Source organism: Oreochromis niloticus, linkage group LG3 (genome assembly GCF_001858045.2).
Source record: "Oreochromis niloticus isolate F11D_XX linkage group LG3, O_niloticus_UMD_NMBU, whole genome shotgun sequence".
NCBI lineage: Eukaryota > Metazoa > Chordata > Actinopteri > Cichliformes > Cichlidae > Oreochromis > Oreochromis niloticus.
In genome coordinates, this window is record NC_031967.2 from 67171619 (window position 1) to 67192171 (window position 20553).

At 39.5% G+C, this 20553-nt stretch overlaps 1 protein-coding gene and 1 long non-coding RNA gene across 3 annotated transcripts in view; both read right to left on the reverse strand.

Moving 5' to 3' along the window:
- LOC100689895 (uncharacterized) overlaps positions 1-20007 on the reverse strand; it is a 125577-nt gene extending 105570 nt beyond the window's left edge. The window contains exons 1-3 of one of the 2 annotated variants that reach the window (XM_019354765.2): positions 19711-20007; positions 15968-16330; positions 14859-15731 (exon numbers count right to left, since the gene is read on the reverse strand). In XM_019354765.2, coding sequence (XP_019210310.1) covers positions 15574-15731; positions 15968-16330; positions 19711-19783 — 594 coding nt within the window. In that variant the 5' untranslated portion in view covers positions 19784-20007 and the 3' untranslated portion in view covers positions 14859-15573. Of the gene's footprint in view, positions 1-14858; positions 15732-15967; positions 16331-19710 lie in introns of those variants that run through there. The other variant, XM_019354764.2, reaches the window with a different exon arrangement.
- LOC112846091 (uncharacterized) lies at positions 1060-7909 on the reverse strand. The gene is made up of 3 exons (XR_003218915.1): positions 7805-7909; positions 2371-2457; positions 1060-1194 (listed from the first exon to the last, which is right to left on the reverse strand). It is a non-coding gene; the product is annotated as an uncharacterized LOC112846091 (long non-coding RNA).
- Positions 20008-20553: the final 546 nt, after the last annotated feature.

Genomic DNA, 20553 nt, shown 5'->3' on the forward strand with positions numbered 1-20553 from the left:
ACTTCTCTGTGCTGGTTGTGCTTATGTGGTCGCTTACAGGTGGTAGAGCAGATCAGCTACTGATTGGAAGGTTGGTGGTTCAATTCCTGGCTCCCCCCAGTATGCATGCCAAATATCCTTGGGCCCCAAATTGCCCTCTGATGCGTTTATCGGAGAGTGAATGTGTGTGAATGTTTATTAGCTGCACTTGAGTTTAGAAGTGCTTGCATTAGTGTGTGTGAATGGGTGAATGAGGCATGTTGTATACAGCGCTTTGAGTACTCTGGGAGAGTAGAAAAGCACCATATAAGAATCCATTTACCATTTGGTTCAGGAGATGAACTCTTGGTCACATGTTCATATGTTTGTCATTTATCACCAATTACTCAGCTGTCCTTGTCATAATGTTTTTGCTAAAGCACTGAAAAGTATTGATAATTTTATGAAGTTCACATTTTTTCAAATTTATATTAATTACAAAAATATGGATAGATGCAAGGATTCACATTAAGGAAGCTGCTGCAAGAATTCTCTTCTGTTTCTTTTTTCCGCCTAAAATTAAGAAAAATGAAATTAGTTTGAAATTAGTTTTTGCCTTATCAGCCAATTTCTGTGTGACTGAGGAAACACAGGCATCAAATCTCTTCACACACTCTCTGTACTAACCCTTTCTTTGCAGGTTACATTCACTGAATGTTGCTGCTGTTCCGGTTTAATGCTTGTTCTTTGTTTTCTGCAGAGAAATGAGGCGTGTATTGGTTAGCCACAACCAAACTGGAAGAAGTTAAATTTTCCATATGACACCTTGGTGAAACCCACAGAACCACACGAGGAAAAGAAATGAGAACAAAGGTTTATTAATCTGACAGAAACTAGAGCACTACCATGGGAACAATAGCACCATTACTGTAGCTTTAAAACATATGAACCTATTAATATTATCATTGTTGATTTTAAGTACATATAAAGTATATATAAGTATATACAAAAATCCAGTTAAAATAGGATGTGTGTGTTTTTTGTGAAGCACATTAGGGCTACATAATTGAATAAAAGAAATATAATATATTATACATATACTTCTTTGTAACATTTGATTGTCCTCTAGTCTGAGGTGCTGGGGGGACCAGTTAGAGACCAGCAGCTGGACGTCAGTGGTTGGACTGGTGGACTACTTCAGTGAAGAGTAGACGACGCCTGGCTCTGGTTTTAAGTCTGAACACAAACACACAGTTCAAACAACAGGAAACATGATTACAAGCTTTGTAGTTCAATCAAGACCTCCAATCTCCACCTCTCTGCATCAAACACAGTCTCAGTTCAGTCTTTACTGGGGACCAGCTCAGATACAAATCATAGAGCTTCCATAGTGTCCACACTTAAATTGCTTAAATAAATTTCACACTCAACTCAAACCTGAAACAGACAAGATTTTTAGCAATTAGCTAGTCATGTGCATAAAATGGCATTAAAAAGAGATATAATTGATACTTCTAGCTTCTCTCTCTCTCTTTTTCTGTTTGTGTTCACTTGGTGAGCAGTCGGTGAGGCTTCAGACTGTAATGGTGAACATTGGTGTAGCAGTGAAAGGAGATGTGGGTGTTTAACATTTGACCAAGTGACCTGTAAACAGAAAATAAAAGAAGACCTAAAATTGAACCTTGTGGTACACCACAAGTAATGTGAGCCGCAGATGGTGAGATGTTATCTATGATGACCACAATAGTTCCTTGTAGGAGTTGTGAATGAAAAAAAAACATCTGCTTTCAAACCACTTTTTTTTAAAACATCAGTCATTTTCATTGATTGTTTAAAAAAAGTGGGTTGTAATAATAAAAATAATATAATATATAATAAAAATCAAGAAAATGATAGGGAGGAGGGGGGTTATTCAATCAGGAAGAGCAGAGAATCAGTGATGAGGATGTGAGAGCAACTATTAATAACATGAAGAGTGGAAAAGTGGTTGGCACAGAAGAAATGCCTGTGGGGGTGTATATGTCAGTGTATGAACTTTTAACTGATTATTTGAAATTAATGTTTGATTTAAACATTCACAAGTAGAACAAGTAGTAAGCAGACATTGGACTTCATTTATTTATTCATTTATGACTAAAAATGTATTTACCAAATAAAAACTGACAGCTTTGAGTTATCTTTAAACAAAACGGGAGATATATCTCAAGACAAATGTGAAACGCTTATATTTCATTTTTTATTAACTTTCAACAAATTGATTAAAATAGTAGAAAAACAGTCACTTTTCTGAGAGATGAACAGTTTGATATCCTGAATTAAGTTGAGATAAGCTTAGCAAAAAGACTGAAAACAGTCTGGAATTATGCAGCTCACTTGGCTGTGTCCAAAGTTAAAGGTAAAGAGCAGCTGTACCTCTGGTCCTCTTTGGTGTGACGGCTATTTCTCCATAACTGATGTCTTCTGTTCTCTTTGCTGAGTAGACTGCAGCTGAATCGCTTTCTGAAAAATACAGAAATAATTACATGTACAATGGTGCTGTTTTAGTATTACACTACAGCTGTGGTAGCACATTGTTATTTTGGTTTATTCAGATATTAAGTGTTAACCTTTATACACAGGTGTGGGTTTTCACAGTTTTTTTTCCACCTCTGCTGAAAAACATTTGACCAGAAAGAACCGGTGGGTGTTTCTGTGAACATGGCAGGCAGAAGACCACAAAAATGCCATCTTCTTTTAATGCAGACTGAGACGCTTCACCACAGAGCACAAAGCAAACTTGTTCTCACAACATGATCACTTCTGTTAGCCAAACCAGGACACACTGTGGTGAAAGGTCTCATCACTCTCAGACTACAGTTAACCGGTGTCAACAACAGGAAGTTGCTTCTGTGGTTTCGCATGCAGAAAGAAGTCAAAATAATTCATTGTATCAAAGTAGGTTAAGTGTCAAGAGTTTGTGTCCTTAGCTATCTTAAGACATTGAATTATTCCTGCTAACAAGTTGTTTACTAAGTTACAATCAACACTGCTATGGCACTTAACACTCACTTATAGTCCTGCCAAAAAGTCACAACACACCTGAAATTTTGTGCAGGTAAGGTGGACTTAAAGCTGAGAGTACACCATTAGTCACTGCCAAATGTGGTCCCAAAACCCGTAGAACCTGCCACATGTGAACCAAACAATTCTGAGATATTTGATTCCTCCTAAAACATCACTGACAGCTGAATTGATGAACATGGTCATGAGCACATGCTGTAATCAGTTTTAATCGTTAACAATCATTGTGGCACAAGTGCTCAGCACAACAGTGAATAGGTGATGCCTTCAGTATTTTATATAACAGTAGATTAGCTGACAATACACACACATACAGACCCTTTCCAAAAAATTAGAATATCATTTATCATATATCATTTATTTCCATAATTCCATTCAAAACATTAAACCTTCATAGATTATAGATTCAGTGCCAACAACTTAAACAATTTCAAGTACTTAGTTGTTTATTTGTACATAATTTGGGATTCCAGCTCATGAAACCCACAAAAACAGGATTTCAAAAATTAGAATACTGTGAAGACATCAGCCCAAATTTTACAGGGCATGAATGTTTTAAACTGAGTGTCACACACAACTCATCTACTAAACTCAAAGCACCTGCACAGGTTTTCCAAGGTGTCATTGAATTGTCTTACTTTGATCCAGTTGTCTCAGTTAGGTTCAATATGGGGAAGACTGCAAACTTGACAACTGGCCAGAAGAGCATCATTGGTACCCTCCACATGTGGATGGGTAAGTCACAAAAGTTCATAGCTAAGGAGGCTGGCTGTTCACAGAGTGCTGTGTCCAAGCATATCAATGGAAAGTCTAGTGGAAGGGCAAAATGTGGCAGGAGAAGATGCACCAGCAGAAGAGATGACTGTGGCCTTCAGCGGATTATCAAACAGAAGATTAAACAATCTGGCAGAGATCCAGAAAGAGTGGAATGGGGCAGGAGTCACAGCTTCAAAACCATTTCTGAGCCTGAGCCAACGTCGGATGCTACTCAACTGGGCCAAGGAGAAGATGGACTGGGCTGATGGCCAGGGGTCAAAGGTCCTCTTTTCCAATGAAAATAAAGTGTGCCTTTCATTTGCAAATCAAGTTCCAAGTTTTTGGAGGAAGATGGGTGAATATCCACAGTCAGCCATGATTTGGAATGCAATGTCCGGTGCAGGTGTTGGTAAACTCTGCTTTCTTAAATCTGAGGTCACAGCAACAGTCTACCAGAATGTTTTAGAGGACTTCATGATTCCTTCTGCTGAGGATCTGTATGGCGATACAGATTTCATCTTCCACTGCCCATACCGCGAGAAGAACCAAAACCTGGTTTAACTGCCTTGCCATCATAGTGCTTGACTGGCCAGCCAACTCACCGGGCGTAAACCCCATTGAGAATCTATGGGGTATCAAGAGGAAATGAGGTCCACCAGACCCCAAAACAAAGAAGAGCTGACAGCAAACACCAAGGAAACCTGGGCTTCCATAACTCTCAGGCAATGCCACAGACTGATTGCCTCAATGCCACAGCGCATCGAGGCATTGATTAAGGCAAAGGGATTCCCAACCAAGTATTGAAGATTGACATATCATTGGGAAATTACCATATTCTGATTGATTTGATGTGATCCTAATTTCTTTCTTTTTTTTCATTCCAAAAACTGAAAAATAAATGGTGATGTCTTCACAGTATTCTAATTTTTTTGAAATCCTGTTTTCGTGGGTTTTATGAGCTGGAAGCCCAAATTATGTACAAATAAACAACTAAGTACTTGAAATCATTTAAATTGTGGGCCCTGGATCTCCAATCTATAAAAGTTTAACATTTTGAATGGAATTATGGAAATGAATAAACTTTTCCATGGTATTTTAATTTCTTGGAAAAGGTCTGTATATGGGCTGATGGGGACACATGTGAAGGATGTTTTATGTAATGTAGGATGTTTTACCACTGGGGCCGCTGCAGACTTTATCTTCCACATCTGCTCCAGTTGTGTTTTGAGCCCTTGGTATGCCTCTATTTTCTTGTGGTCCTTCGTTATGTTTCTGTCCACTGGGATTGTCACATCTATTACATCTATGGCCTTCTGCTTGTTGTCAACCATCACTCTGCCTGGCTGGTTGGTATCAGGTCTCACAGGACCTTAGCCCTGTTGTTCTCAACCACCTTTTGGGTGTCTCCCATTGGAACTTGGGAACCTCTAGTCATATGTGGAATAGATGTTCCTGTATACTATCCTAGCAGCTTGGTTGTGCCTCTCTGTGTACCATCTACCAGCTTGCGTCTTACATCCTGCTGCTATGTGCTGGATAATCTCTAGGACATGTTTGGTGGACTCGCTGGTGGACACCTCTGTGCATGAGTTTCTGTGTTTTGCATCTATGGGAGCCATCTCTTCTTGTGGCCTGCTTGTTATTCCAGCTGGTTATCTGATGACGAGTAGGACCTATTTAGGACTTATATCTACCACTCAGTTGGCTTCGCAAGACTTGTCTTATCTTCTGGAAATATTTGGCTCTGACTGATCTCTTTATCATGGTTCCTGTTGGACAGTGGATATGCATTTAGTTGTAGCTATTCTGTTTTTCTCTTTGTCTGCATGCCTTCTGGCAACTCTACTCTTCAGTCCAGATCACCCTACCTTTCTTGGAAACCATTTGGTAATGGTAAACAGACTGGTTCTTACATAGCACTTTTCTACTCTGAGTATTTTTCAAAAGTTGCCTCATTCACCCATTCAAACAGAAATATTTTTTTGATGCTTTTCTACATAAATACTTTGTATCCGACATTCACACACATTTATACTCTGATGGATGCGTCAGAGAGCATTCCATATCCACTCTTTGTGACTAATTTAAGAAGTTGAGGATAATACATAACCTTGGTATATTCTGCACTTAATGATGACATGTGCGACTGCCGAGGAGTTGTTTCATAGCGTTTTCTACAGTCACATTCTAAAGTTAATGATTTGACCATTTGATGCCATCTACACTGACTGTCTGAGGAAGTGGTTCCCAAACTTTTTTGGCTAGATCCCCCTTTGTTTTACAAGAAAAATGTTCACCCCCCATCCCCACCTACACGGGTATTTTTGAAAATGCAGCTGTTTCGTCCACACGTAAACGGCATTTGGAATCACCGGAAATGGAGATTTGCAGAATGGCAGATAGTCAGATTAACAGTATTTTGTCTCTATCTTCAGGTTTTACACACTTACATATGCACACACAGTTACTGTCCCTTCATTTAGAAAGGCAGAGGCATCACGGTGTAATTATTTTACGTGTAGTTGTTTTTTTCCTGTGTAATAATGTTCAACATTGCTATCAATACATTTTTCAAAAATTGTCTCTCTGTGCAAAATGGGTTCAAAAACATAAACAACTGTTGGATGCTGTGTGTCTGTGATTTAGACAGGGGGAACAAATCGTGGCAGGATCAGCCTGATATTATTTGTATCCCACTGTAACTTTACTGTATAAAGAGCTAACATCTCCAAAATGTCAGGAGTAGTTAGTCATTACAACAAGTGTTTGTGAACTAAAAATCAAGAATGTGGGATACTGTTTGCCCAGGATTTGAAGAGCCCAGCGCTGCTCCCGACAAAGGGAAAAGCAATTCTGCAGGGGAGACCTACCTCGGCACTTGTGCAGGTGAAACCAAAGGGCAGATATGCTTCACCATATTTTCTAGTCTTTGGCTTAGAATGAAGTTGGTTTGGAAACATATTCAGCAATGCTTCATCTCCTGCTTTGCGTTTGTGGAGGCGCCCCGTGCTAGCAGTGTCCAAGCGTTGTTGTTATTTTTTTTCCCCTTCTTATACCGCAGCCCCCCGCAGTTTATGTGCCTACTAAGCTTGGTTGCTATGATGGCTGAGAGGAGCTTCCATGTTTCTCAAGCTTCTGGGTGTTGTGCATCTGTCTCTTTGTTTTTTGTTCAGGTTTTTGAACAATGGACTTCCTCTATCTTCTCAAAAGCAGAATGAACGAAGAGTATCCCAGAGTTAGGATGTAGAGTATGGTTAAATTGTAGTCACCTAAAAGTCTGCGTTACGTAGCCTGTTAATAAAATGGACTCATAATGCACCTTCTCGCTCTGGGCTATTTGGACTCTTAACAAACACTATCCCCAATAGCACACTGTTCCCAGCCACCCACCAATCCGAGCCATGGTCTGAGTAACCCTCAAAACTCAGGCCACTCACAAACCAACTCTTTTCAGAACCGGTTCTTTGGACTACTTCCAAGCACTTTGCAACCTGTTCTATATTGTATGCCTTTATCTTGGTTTCTATACATTTCTCCTGTTTGTCATTTATTCCTGCTGTCTTACTGTTTAAATTTAATGTCTGCAGAATTTGTGTGGAGCACCCACAATCTTGTTGAACATATATAGTGACAATAAAGGGCTATTCTTTTTCTTCTATTTAGTCACAGTCACAGCTGTAGGTTGCTGCCTCTGCGACTTGGACCATGAAATGTTAGGGAATGAATAAATGCACACAAATGGCTGATGATCTTGTCAAAACAAATTCATTATTTGCATGAACAACTTGTTATCTTTAAGAACAAAATAATTATCTTTTTAATTTCAAGTTCTAAAATTATGGGGATGTAGCCAATAAAGTCTAATAACCAATATAAATCACAACATTCCCATCAGCGTCGTGCTTTTTAGGAAAGGTTAGCATGCTACCCACATAGTAAACATAATTAAAGAACCTACTAACCCAAACATAAACCAAAGTTCCGGGCTGTAGAAATAGACCATGATGAAGACGAAGAAAAGCAGCTTTACCTCTCATATTTGAATTTTCTTGTTTCTTGTTGATGATGATTTGCCCATAAGTGACCTCATCTGTTGTCACTGCTGAGTGGTCTTCAGCACTCTCTGCAGAATGAAAGACACATGGAAGACATCACTGTAGGTCATACAGTTGATAGCAGAGCTGATTGGACTTTTGCTGCTGCAGAAATTTTTTATGAAAAAGCCTTTGGATCCTCAATGAATAACTGACAATAGCATTTATATAGAAAACATGACTACCCATGACAAGGATGCTTGTATTGGATCAACGTATCAGATGGTCACAAACCACAAAATAATTAACTTTATACACCTTGTTTCAGTCCTTTGCTGTTGATATGTATTTCTTAGCTCTAACACTAATGTTTATACTGGAACTGACTGATCAAAGAGCAGTGTTGGGTGTAACGCGTTACTTAGTAATGCATTACTGTAATTAAATTACTTTTCCACTGAAAAAGTAGAGTAACTGATAACTGTTCATTTTTAGGTACTTTAATTGCAGTTACTTACAATGTACTTGCGTTACATTGTGAAATAATTAAACTCGCTGAATATCATTATTTAATTTCAATAATTTATCTTCTAAAGGTAAAAGTAAACTCTGCTGCTCTCGGCTGAAGCGAGTGGCTGTTTTATTAAGGGGACATATTCCCGTCTCTTCATTTTTCTGAAACAAACAGACAAGAATATTAAAGTAATATGTAAGCTATGTCCTGGTGGGAAAAAAAGCTATCGGCCGCTGTTAATAGCGCGAGTAATCTACTGAAGCGCCTGACACGAGAGCATAGACCAGGGTAGGCAACTCCAGGCCTTGAGTGCCGGTGTCCTGCAGGTTTTAGATCTTACCCTGGGTCAACACAACTGGATCAAATGATTCGTTCGTTACCAGTTCTCTGGAGAACTTCAAGACATGTTGAAGAGGTAATTTAGCCATTTGAATCAGCTGTGTTGGATCAAGGACACATTTAAAACCTGCAGGACACCGGCCCTCGAGGCCTGGAGTTGCCCACCCCTGGCATAGACGAACACGTCTGAGTGATCCTTGTTCATCATCCATGGATAACACCGTGGCAACTCCTGCTAAGCAGGCAAAACTTGATTTTACATCAACAGCACAGAAAGTGTTTGAAGGTGAGCTTAAAAAAAAGATTGCAGGCTACATTGTGGAAGAGATGCTACCGCTGCATACTGTAGAGTCTCCGTCTTTAAAAAAAATTATTTATTATTTAAAGAGTTTAATTTCTATTGTTTGTCCACTCAAGGTTTATAGGGATTTTAAGACGTATTTAGTCAATTTACTTATTGAGTAATTAAGTTACTTTTCAGACACCGTAATTAGTTAAGTATTTTAAATACAATATTGATCAAGTAATTAGTAATTAATTACTTTCTTAAAGTAACTTACCCAACACTGTCAAAGAGGGTATACATTGTTCCGGGTCTCTCTGCGAAACTCTGACCTCATTTCTCCTGGCAACTTACTCAGAAGTCACTCCTCATGTGACACAGATCTAATCTCACCTACACTTTCTGGGCAAAAAGTGTTGAGGAGCAATGAGAGACCTGATCTATAAAGCACATCTGCTAAATGCTCCAGTGCCTCCTTAATGAATGTCTGTTGAATCCACCACATTAGCAAGATTAGTTTATTCCAGTTTTAGGTGATCCATCAGTATTAGATGTCTAAATAACTCTGTAGCATCAGGAACCAGAAGGTTATCAATACCCATCTTAAGTCTGTGACTAAAGATGCAAGTGAATTTACCAAAGTCTGCTATCCTTAGTGTAGGACACCAGTATATATTATTGAACTTCTAGAAGTGTGTATGTGATTGTGACCTAGTAAAGCCTCTAAGAATGTGAATGCTGAGCATCTAGTAAGACCAGGTCTGGGTGGTTCAATCTGTGGCTGCTGGTGCCAGAAGAGAAGTAGGTAAGAGAAGTAAGAGTCTCACCTTCAGGTTTCCTGTGAACCGATCGTCTCACCAGCAGAACCAGTAACACAAGACACACTGATCCAAGACATAACAACACCGAGAGAACAACAGGAGAGGGTGATGGATGAAGAGTGATGGAAGTGGAATCAGGAGGGGGTGTAGATGTAGGTGGAGGTGTGGATGTAGGTGGAGGTGTGGTGGTGTGTTTGTCTAAAATAAAGCAAACACAGTCATTAAGTTGTCGTCACATTGTGAATGTTGAAAGCTGCAGAAACACAGACAGGTGAGTGTGTCACCTGTGACAGTGATCCAGCTGGATGGAGACTCTCCATGACCGCTGATGTCACACTTGTAGAGGCCTTCATCAGACCTGGAAACATGCTGGATGGTCATGTGACCTGTAGGCTGCTTCCTGATGAGGGAGCCATCTTTATAGAAAGCAGCTGGGAGGTTGGAGGGAGTGGTCTTTGTTTTACAGAGCAGAGTGATGTCATCTCCCTCCATCACAGGGAGGACAGGACTCTGCAGGATCACTGATCCACCTCAACACAGAGACAAACTACAGCATTTCATCCATTTACACACAGCTTCATCAACACTAACTCCACACACTCAGCTTACCAGTGACTGTCAGGTTAACCATGTTACTGATGGGACCCTCTCTGGACTCACACCAGTAAACTCCACTGTCCTGTGTTAAGATGTAGCTAATGTTACAGGAAGAATTAGCTAAAGTAGCTGGATCTCCCCACCCATCTCCACACTGAGTTCTCTGTCGTTTGCTTGTGTTTCTCCTCAGAGTCCATCCAGCAGAGCTGTCGTCCTCCTCACAGCTCAGAGACACAAACTCCCCTTTAAAGAATTGAGAGCTGCTGGGACTCACAGTCAGACGAGCTGTGAGGGTTAAAGGGGAAAAAAAACTGATGATCTGTTAAAACATGAACCCATCAGGTCATATCAGTGAGCATTTATCAGGTTTAAACTGTGACAGAAGAAGGTTACTGACCTTGGTTTGTTGTGCAGCTCAGCAGTGAGATCAGAACTAAAGAGAAATGACACTCAGGTTGATTTGAGGTGAACATGAAGAACAACTCCACACAAACAGCTGACAAACACACAAACTCATCATTCTCTGATATATCTGCTCATTTTCAATGCGGTGCCAGCAGCATGTTTAAGTGACGTTCGGACAACAAACGACTGAAAAAGTAAGTCCCACAAAGTCATGTGTCCACTGTGCAGCTGTGTTGATATGATGAGTGAATGATTTGAGCTTTTCACTGCCTGCTGTGTTTCCTCGACTCCTGAGCAAAGATAAAGAGTCAGTTCAGACCTGCAGTTGGTCCTCGTGGTGTTTTGAACTTGAATTCAGCCTGATTTGTTTTTCATGTCTTCTCCTCCATCATCAGTTATCAGGAGAGCAGACAGTCAAAGTACAAGAATTCAAACAAACACAGAGATTCTACTTACAGAGCAGACACAGCACAGATGTTTCCTTCATCGTCCTTCTCACTCATTTCAGCTTTTTTCATTTCTCTCACTGACACCAAGTAAAGCCCGCCCTCTTCCTCTGAGCACCAGCTTTTCTATTGGTTCAAACACAGTGGGTAACTAAATTCTTATAAAAATGCAAGATATAAACTATAAACATGTATCTTTTAATACAATGAGCTTCCTCAGACATTTGGCACTTCACACAGCTGGACAGAAAAATCAGAAATAAGTCAGATGTCCTCTGCTCTCAGTGATCTGTAGTTTGGTTGATGAACAAATCCATGTCCATGTAATGGACGTCCCCCTCAGTGAGAGAGGCAGATATGAGCTGAAACACAGGAATCAAACCAGGGATGCTGCTGTTATGGAGCTGAACTGGAACCATTCAGACACTGAGGCCCTCTGAACACGTTTTAATTACAGCTGTGCAGAGACACACTGATGACTGACTGGAACACTGTGATTCACATTTTACATTAACACCATCCTCACACATGTTTATATATGGCCACTAGAGGGAGATGTTGGACTTTAAATACTAACATGGATACAAACAGATCATCACAATCACTACAGCTTAGTTTTATAGGTGTGTTTAATGATTACAGATGGCCTTTTATGTTTGCACAAGTATGTGACTAGCACAATTATGAAAAGAAACATTGTCTGCTGGAACATGTGTTTTTCCATTCGAGTTTTCTTTGTCAAATTTATCTTAAATTGAAGAGTATTGTTTACAGCAGGGGTACATAACTCCAGGCCGCGACAGCCAGTGTCCTGCAGGTTTTAGATATAACTCTGGGTCCACACACCTGAATCTAATGATTAGTTCATGCCAGGCCTCTTGAGAACTGCAAGAAATGTTGAGGAGGTAATTTAGCCATTAAACTCACTGTGTTGGATCAAGGACACATGTAAAACCTGCAGGACATCAGCCCTTGAGGCCTGAAGTTGGCCACCCCTGGATCACACCTACACATTTTTATATTACTTTTTCTAGTATTTTTCTAAACATAGATTATTATCAACAACTGGAGCTAAAAATACACTCAACTGCATCATCACTATTTATCTTAAACTGTTTGAAAGGAGATCAACACAATGTCTTTATGAATCTTGATGAGAAAGATGACCTTAATGAAGAACATCTCCTCCTTTTAGCCAGACCTTCCCAAAGCGTGTTAATGTTAATGGCCAGAGGAAGTGTTTGCCCTGGGTGCCAAACAAGCTGGGACCGCAACTGGGCCTGCCCCCTGCGTCGGGAGCACGCGCTGGGCTCTTCATATCATGGACAAATAGTATCCCACATTCTTGATTTTTAGTTCACAAACACTTGTTGTAATGACTAACTACTCCTGACATTTTGGTCATGTTAGCTCTTCATACAGTAAAGTTACAGTGGGATACAAATAATATCAGGCTGATCCTGCCACGATTTGTTCCCCCTGTTCAAATCACGGACACACAGCATTCAACAGTTGTTTATGTTTTTGAACCCATTTTGCACAGAGAGACATTTTTTGAGAAATGTATTGATAGCAATGTTGAACATTATTACACAGGAAAAAAACAACTACATGTAAAATAATTACACTGTGACGCCTCTGCCTTTCTAAATGGGGGCATTTTTCTTGTAAAACAATGGGCGAAAAAAGTTTGGGAACCACTGTTTTTAGCAAAGTGGAGCAGTTACAAATTTTTAAATATTGAAAGAAAAATAGCAAAGAGTAGAAAATGTTTGTGAAGAGGGATATCTGAAAACTCATACTCTTGACCATGCTACACTGTTTTGAAGTCTGAACTAAAATCAGTGTTTAAAATAGATAAAGTTTTGAGATGGCAAGAGATGGCACGATACCACTTTTTTTTTATCTCCGATACCGATATCATAAATTTGGATATCTGCCGATACCAATATGAATCCGATATAGTGTTTTTTAATCAATAAAACTTTTTTTTTTAAAATATATTGCTGCTTTTTGTATAAGTTCATACTCAAGTTAAAAACAAAACAAAACACTAAAGCTATTCTGTTATACCTGTATGCAAAAAATACACTGCATCCAAAATATTTCATAGTTCAGCAACACTGATCAATCTAATAAACTTAAACCTGCACCATCCTCCCTATTCTGGTATTTTAAAGAGTAAGCAACCAAACTAATAGGGTTCTAAAACTCCCAGCAAAAAAAAAAAAAAAAAAAAAAAGCGAACCACCCACCCTCCACCTCATGATGCTTAATCGACGTAATCAACTTTAATTTGATGCAGTATGAAAAAAAAAATGCACAGAAATCAATTATTTTTTAAATAGATTCAACATCTTTCTTCAACAAAACTGCAGACTGCACAGATGGTATCTTCCCAAAGGAAAAAGACTATAGCTTACTAGGGTATATTAGACTTAACAGTTACTATATGCAGTAATGGACTTCTACACATTCTAAATCAGATTAAAACTTTGGGTGTAAGATTTGAATAATTATTTATTAAAAGCTACATATTTTAAATGAGAATAAGAAAGAAAAGTATGTCTTTGTGCCCCCCTTTCCCTGTTCATGCCCTATCGGCCCCCCTGGCTAAACTTTGCTAGATCCGCCCCTGCACAGTTACCAGCCGTCAGCTACATAGAAAAGGATCCTGGTGTAGAAAGTAATATTAAATAAATTCTAACAACAGCTTATCAAGGTTAAACGTGCTGCTGTTGTTCCGCCGCTGGTTTCCTCTTACTGGTGCAAAGTGGGCCAAAAACAAAGAAGAGAGACGGACTCGCGACAGAAAAGCCGATCAGCTGATCATTGATCAGTTTCATGATTGAAGTAGCAACAGGAGAGGGAGAGAGAGGCAGTCGCTCCATATATCGGTTGTTAAGCTTAACGCGGGAACGCTTTACAAACATTCAGAGATGAACTTACACACTTGTTTTACTTCTCTCTGGGATAACTTCCTCGGAGATGAAATGCCGGATTGCTAGCGAGGTTACAAATTCGCACACTGCTCCGACGTGCTACGGTTATGAGCCGAGTTACGCCATGTCGCAAGTTTTTTGAGGTGCTTTTTTGATATTTAATGGATCGGATTACATTTTTTATTTCTGTCCGATCCAGTAATTTACGTCAGTATCGGACCGATACCGATATGTAATATCGGATCAGTCCATCTCTAGTCATAACTAACATAAACAGATGCTAGAATGTTTTCCTGTTTTATTTTTCCAATGTGTGCCTTATTTCTTCTATCCTCCTACCTGTGGCACAGAAATCAGTCTCAATGCCATCTTTGTAAAAACAAAAACTAAACAAATAAAATAAGAACACAGGCAAAACAGAAATATCTTATATATATTTATTTAGCTGTTAGGTGCAGCAGGGTATGTACTGGTTAAGGTAACCTGGCTCTTTCACTTAGATCCAGTCAAACTCTGAGGTCATGTTGCGAGCTGCTAACTTCCGGGTTAGGTTGCATGTTATCACACTGTACATCTTTCATTTTAAAGTTAACAGAAATATTTTTAATTGTCTAATTATATTAATTATATGATTTCTAGATGTAATATTTAAAATAACATAGGTCTAGTCTCTGGTCAGATGGGCGCCAACTAAATGCTGAACGCATAATCTGGCCCAGTTTACACCAAATACCCTCTCAACTCTGTTTTTATATATAATTTATATATAAAACTTGAAGGCTTGTATATCTTTTAGAGTTTCTGTTTATTATGTGGGTAAAAACAGAATATGACATGGTCATGGTGATTGGACACAGGCACAACAACAGAAAATGTAAAGAAAGAAAAACAGCCCACATCCATTAAGAACTAACATATGTGAAACTTTCTCAGTGAACAAATTAGCATAAAAAAATTCTATAGAATTCAAGCAGAAATATATGAAAAGCTTTTGGAATATTTAAAATTAAGTAACAATTGGACAGTAACAGACTGAAGAGTTTCCTTCATGGAAGGTAAAGTTCAATGAAGCCTGTGCTTCACACTGTCACAGAATCGTCACAGGTCAAAGGAAGGAAATGTCGGACTCTGCAGCTACAATGAAATGTGTTTGTTTCATTTTAATGTAATTACACTTAAAATTAGTCAAACAAGTAACATTTGATCAATGGATCCTTAACGCTTTCAGACAGATATTAACTGCCTATAATCCAATGAACTTTTTCCTTTCTTCAGATGTAAAATGTAAATTCAAACTAAAATCTGGACGTGTCTGACAGGTACCTGATAGATATTTAGTGTTATTGATTTCTGTCTTTCAACATGTTCAGTGACAAGACTGAAAATAAAAGCACAGGAATCACAGTTAAGCTGACGTTTCAAACAGGCTGAAGTTCAACAGGAGGCTGGTATGAATCCTGACTCTGTTGTTGTTTATGTTTTCTGTAGATCAAAAAACCAACAACAGCAACAACAAGAAGCACAGCAGGAACTGACAGGCCAGCAATCACTCCAACAGATCCATCCTCTGTCTGACCTGCAGGTGAGAAACAGGTGTGAGGTGTCAGCTGTCAGGTAGGTGATGAGTGAAGAACAGAACAGAATCCATTTCCTCTTCAAACTGCTGTCAGACATTATCTACTGCACTCTGATCACATCACTCAGACCAGCTGCTTTCTACAAAGTCTCATCAACAACATCTTTAGAAACAAACATCAACAACCAGGAAGCAGCTTCACCTCTGATCACACACACTCAACTCTACTCACTCACCTGGAGGATCAACACTCAGTGTGATGATGCTGATGGGCTCATGATCTAAAACACCTCTCTTCCTGCGCTTTGCTTCTCTTTGGACTACACGACACTCGTATGTTCCAGTATCATTAACCGTCACATCCTTCAGAATCAAAGACACGTCTCCATCCTTCATCTGTCTGTCCTGCAGATCCACCCGGTTCTTAAAAGATGGATGCTGTTCATCTGGATTGAGCCTCTTATCCCGAAACAGAAGCACATATTCTTCCCCCAGGTCAGCTCTGCTCCACTCCACAATAATAATGACGTTGTTGTTTGGAGCTTGACATGGCAGAGTTATGTTCTTCTGTCCAGATTTAGCTGGGATGGTTTTCTGATCTGAAAGAGGAGAAAAAGAAGTAAAAATTAAATTAAAAAAACCCCACACATAGCTGAGAGGGTAAAGGTCAAAGTACAACTGTTCACTTCTACAGTTAATGAGGGTGAAGGACATTTGTGTCAAACCTAATTTTTCACATTTTTTTGACACTGCTTTTAAAGTAGGTTCTAAAGGAAGGTTGTTTCCCTTTGTTACGTATCTGCAATAAATAAGGAGCTAATTCTGTTTGGTACACTGGGGTTCTCAAAAATGATTTAAACAGGAGATCACAAAGACTTCCACGGAACAAACACATGTGCTGATAGTAAGTGAATATAATGTGTGAGAGAAAGCAGCCTCTCATTATAAGACACTGTGAGTCTCTGCATGCTGCCTTTATGGAGCTACAGCTGTTTGTATACACTGAACTAAAACCTTTGTAGCTGTATACTGACTCCTGACACTACAACACATCACATTGACACACACATTACACTGAAACACACAGTGTCATTTATGTGTCCATCTGCTTAAATGTTTCAGTTTGGACAGCAGGGGGAGACAGGTTTTGACTCAGATGCCCTCCAGTGTACACCACCAAAATCCTGACTGTGCATTAGTGGAAGTGGATGACACAGGAATCTGTGACTGCAGAGACACTTTTCATTGTTCTTCACACTCGTTTTCACTTCAGCTCTTTTTATGTCAGATCTGCTCTCTTCTCTGTGGTTGGCTGACAAACCAACAACAACATAAGCAAGAACGACCCACAGACCGGTTGTACCACATACTTTGTACACCTGACACCAGAGCTCTCTGCATACACACAGAGAAGTCCCTGAACAGTGGATGCACCACCTCTGCTGGACTGTAAACTCCTCCTTACACTTGTTCTTCTCACACAAAGAGGGTGGAGTTTGTGTTAACATCACACAGACTCCACCCAGCCTCATGCTGCAGTAGGTAAAGGTACAGGTCACAGCTGTAGCTGTATTTGGTACCTACAGATGCCACTATGATTTGCTGCAGCAGTTGCCTCTATTTGGAGGTGATGCCACGATCTGCTGAGCAGAAAGTCGTGCTATGTGATTAAGCGTTTTTCAGGAAAACTGCTGTTAGGTTGGTTTTTTTTTTCAATTTCTCTTTTTGTCCAACAAAAATCAGAATGTCGTGCCCCTCACAACTTAAGAAGCAAGCACCCAGGCAAGTCAGTGCACTTATTTATTAATCTACTGATCTGTGTCTCTGATTGTGAACATGTTTCATGAATATTAACATAAATATACACACAGCAGGAAATATTTCTGCTTTACCTGCATTGTTTTGTTTTGTTTTTTTCTGGACAGATAAATATGTGTTTATTCTGTTTCTAACTGAAAGCTTTTGCATCCTTTGAAGTATTTAGTAAAGGAGTATTGTGCTGGATATCTTCCATTTTTTAGGAAGCTACAGCCTCTCCATTTAAAACTATTCTACATCCATGCATGTACATGGATGTACATGCATGGATGTACATGGCACACAATAATTAGACATCCTGTGTGCCATGTCTAATTATTTAAGAAAGAACAAAACCTGATCATCTAAGCAAGTTTGTTCTTTTAAGTTTCAGTTTGTCTTCAGTTCTCTTGCAATAAATACGTTTTAGTTTAAACTAAATAACTAAATAAATAATAACACACAGATTAGATGAAATATAACTGTTATACTTGAAAAAGACAGAATGGTTGGCTGCATGACATTTCATTATCAAAACTGATTTTTCACTCTGTGCAACGTTATCTGCTATACCAAGGATTACACACGACATAATTTCCTTTAGGATTCATAAAGTTTTCTGATTCTCTCCAGTCAGAGACGATCAGTATCATGTCAGTGATTATCAGCTTTCTTTGTTAACTCTTTCTGCTTCAGCCTCAGTGTGCGCTCACCAAAAGTGACTGGTTCACATGTTTCACTCTTCTTTCCTAGAAACCAGAACTATTGACAATCACTTTCTCCAACTGGAGACATTGTCAGAACGACAGGTGATAACATTTTATAAAGAATATAACAATAATAAGCCACAGTCTGCCCCAGGGCAGCTGTGGCTACAACTGTAGCTTGCCTCCACCAGTGTGTGAATGTGAGAGTGAATGAATTATTATCATTATTATTATTATTATAAAAGTGTTATTATTACTGTTATTATTATTATTTACTCGTGAGAACAAGATTTACAGTTTTTTCTGCTACTGTCTGTCTCTTTTAAGGATATTATTAAGGTAAACATATTAATTCATATTCCTTCAGCAGATAATCAGCGTCACACAAAGTGCTTATGCCAAAGAAAGTCATCAGAGAAAATAGAGATTTTTGTTCAGAAAGTTACCATGGCGATTAAAAGAGCCACCTTCATGAAACTAAAAACTGACTCCAGTTAACTTGCCAACTTCTTAATCTTGCTTCATAGTTACATCCTTGTCTACAAAACATACCATACTATGTGAGTGCGCCACAGATAGTTTCTGAGTGCTGACTTGAGCTTGTGCTATCCTTTTTTTGGTATCACGGTTGATTCACACCTTCAGGCCAGTGGACACTTTCATTGATGAGGATGTACACATCCTGGACAGGGAGGAACGCTGATTTGAGCGCGGAGTCAAGGAGGCCATTTACGTGAAAAGGGAAAGACCATCTCTGAATCGAGGAGGGGGCCTAAGGGTACATCTGTCACCATCTTACAATGCTGTGATTGCAGCCATTCCCCAAATGGCCATGAATGTTACTCATGACCATTGACCATTGGTCTCTGATCACTGGCTATGACAATTGCATATTAATGTTTAAGAAACTGACCTCCCAGCCCATTGTTCATTAGTGGGCTGGTTTCTGTGATTGCACAAATGTACTGTTTATAAGATTGGAGAAACCTGCAGTCAGCTGAGACTGAAGAAGTCACTTGGATGAGTAACAACACGTTTCTCCCAATGGAAACTGCTTGGGATTGTAATCTCACCGTGGAACTCTTTGACACTTATGGATGAATAACTAGCAGAGTAGCCCACTATCCCACAGGGTGATAAACTAGCATGGGGCGTTCATGGAGTCCATGGGCGGGACCTCCGCCGTAGCTCAGGAGCAAAACAAATTGTTTTTTCCTTTCTTTACCGACAACTGCTAATTAATAGTGGTTAGTCTGGGCTGCTTCCACCCCAGATTTAAGATTAAGATTACAAATTTTAAACTTTCACTAATGTTTACGAGCACCGCTGCCATCTTGGATCGTGAACTCGGGCTTCTTTCACTTTCTAAAGCTGAACGTGATTTCGCACAGAAAAATAAAACACGCTTACAAACCATCGTTCCTTCTGTTTATCTCTGTGGGGGTTTCTTTTAGTTTCCAAAAGTTAAATCTCACCTGCTGAGACAAACACGAAGACGCCGACCAACAGTGAAATGGAGCAAAGCGGAGCAAATGTTCGAGGAGCCATTTCCGTATTTAGCTTCCAAGCTAATACGGAAAGGTGGGTTCTCCAGGTGATGAAGTCATGTGACTTACCTTATTTTAAGTCACATGATTCACGTACGACCCAATGAAAAGTACAAGCGCTAAGACCCAAGTTACACAGTGGGCCACTAACGACCAGCTAACCACGGATCATCAGGCAAAAATCCCCATAGGTTGTTAGGAGCTCCTGCAGGTTGATGGCAGTAACGGGGGAAATGGCTGCTACAGTGGGAGTCACACTGGCTGTTCAGCGACCCCGTGGCAATCACCTGTTACTAGGGAAAAAAATCCCAAGTAACAATTTTCCGACAGGATTACAAAATTCTCCCAGTAATTATTTTGGTTGCTAGCATACTGCTGCAGCTGTATTTGAACGTACGTAATGGATTAGTGGACAAACACCGTTTCTCCCTGATCTGTAACGAACATGAAACATGACAGGAGGAGAAAATAGAGTTTCTTAAAAGTTGGACTTACTTAAACACATTAGGTGTAGCGCTGAGGCACAACATTTACCTTTGGTTTGTGGGTCACTTTTTTAGAATTTCATTAAATCCATTAATAAATGAAAAATTACTAACAAATTTGCCCCAAGAGGATTTCTGAACTAGTTCTTATCACAGCGATTTAGGTTAAAGTGGTTATTTAGTTATTAACTTGATGCTGACAAACATCAGTCAGACAGGTTTAATTGACAGTCAGACACACTTGTATATTTCTGTTTGGGACATGCAGATGGATGTAAGCATTATT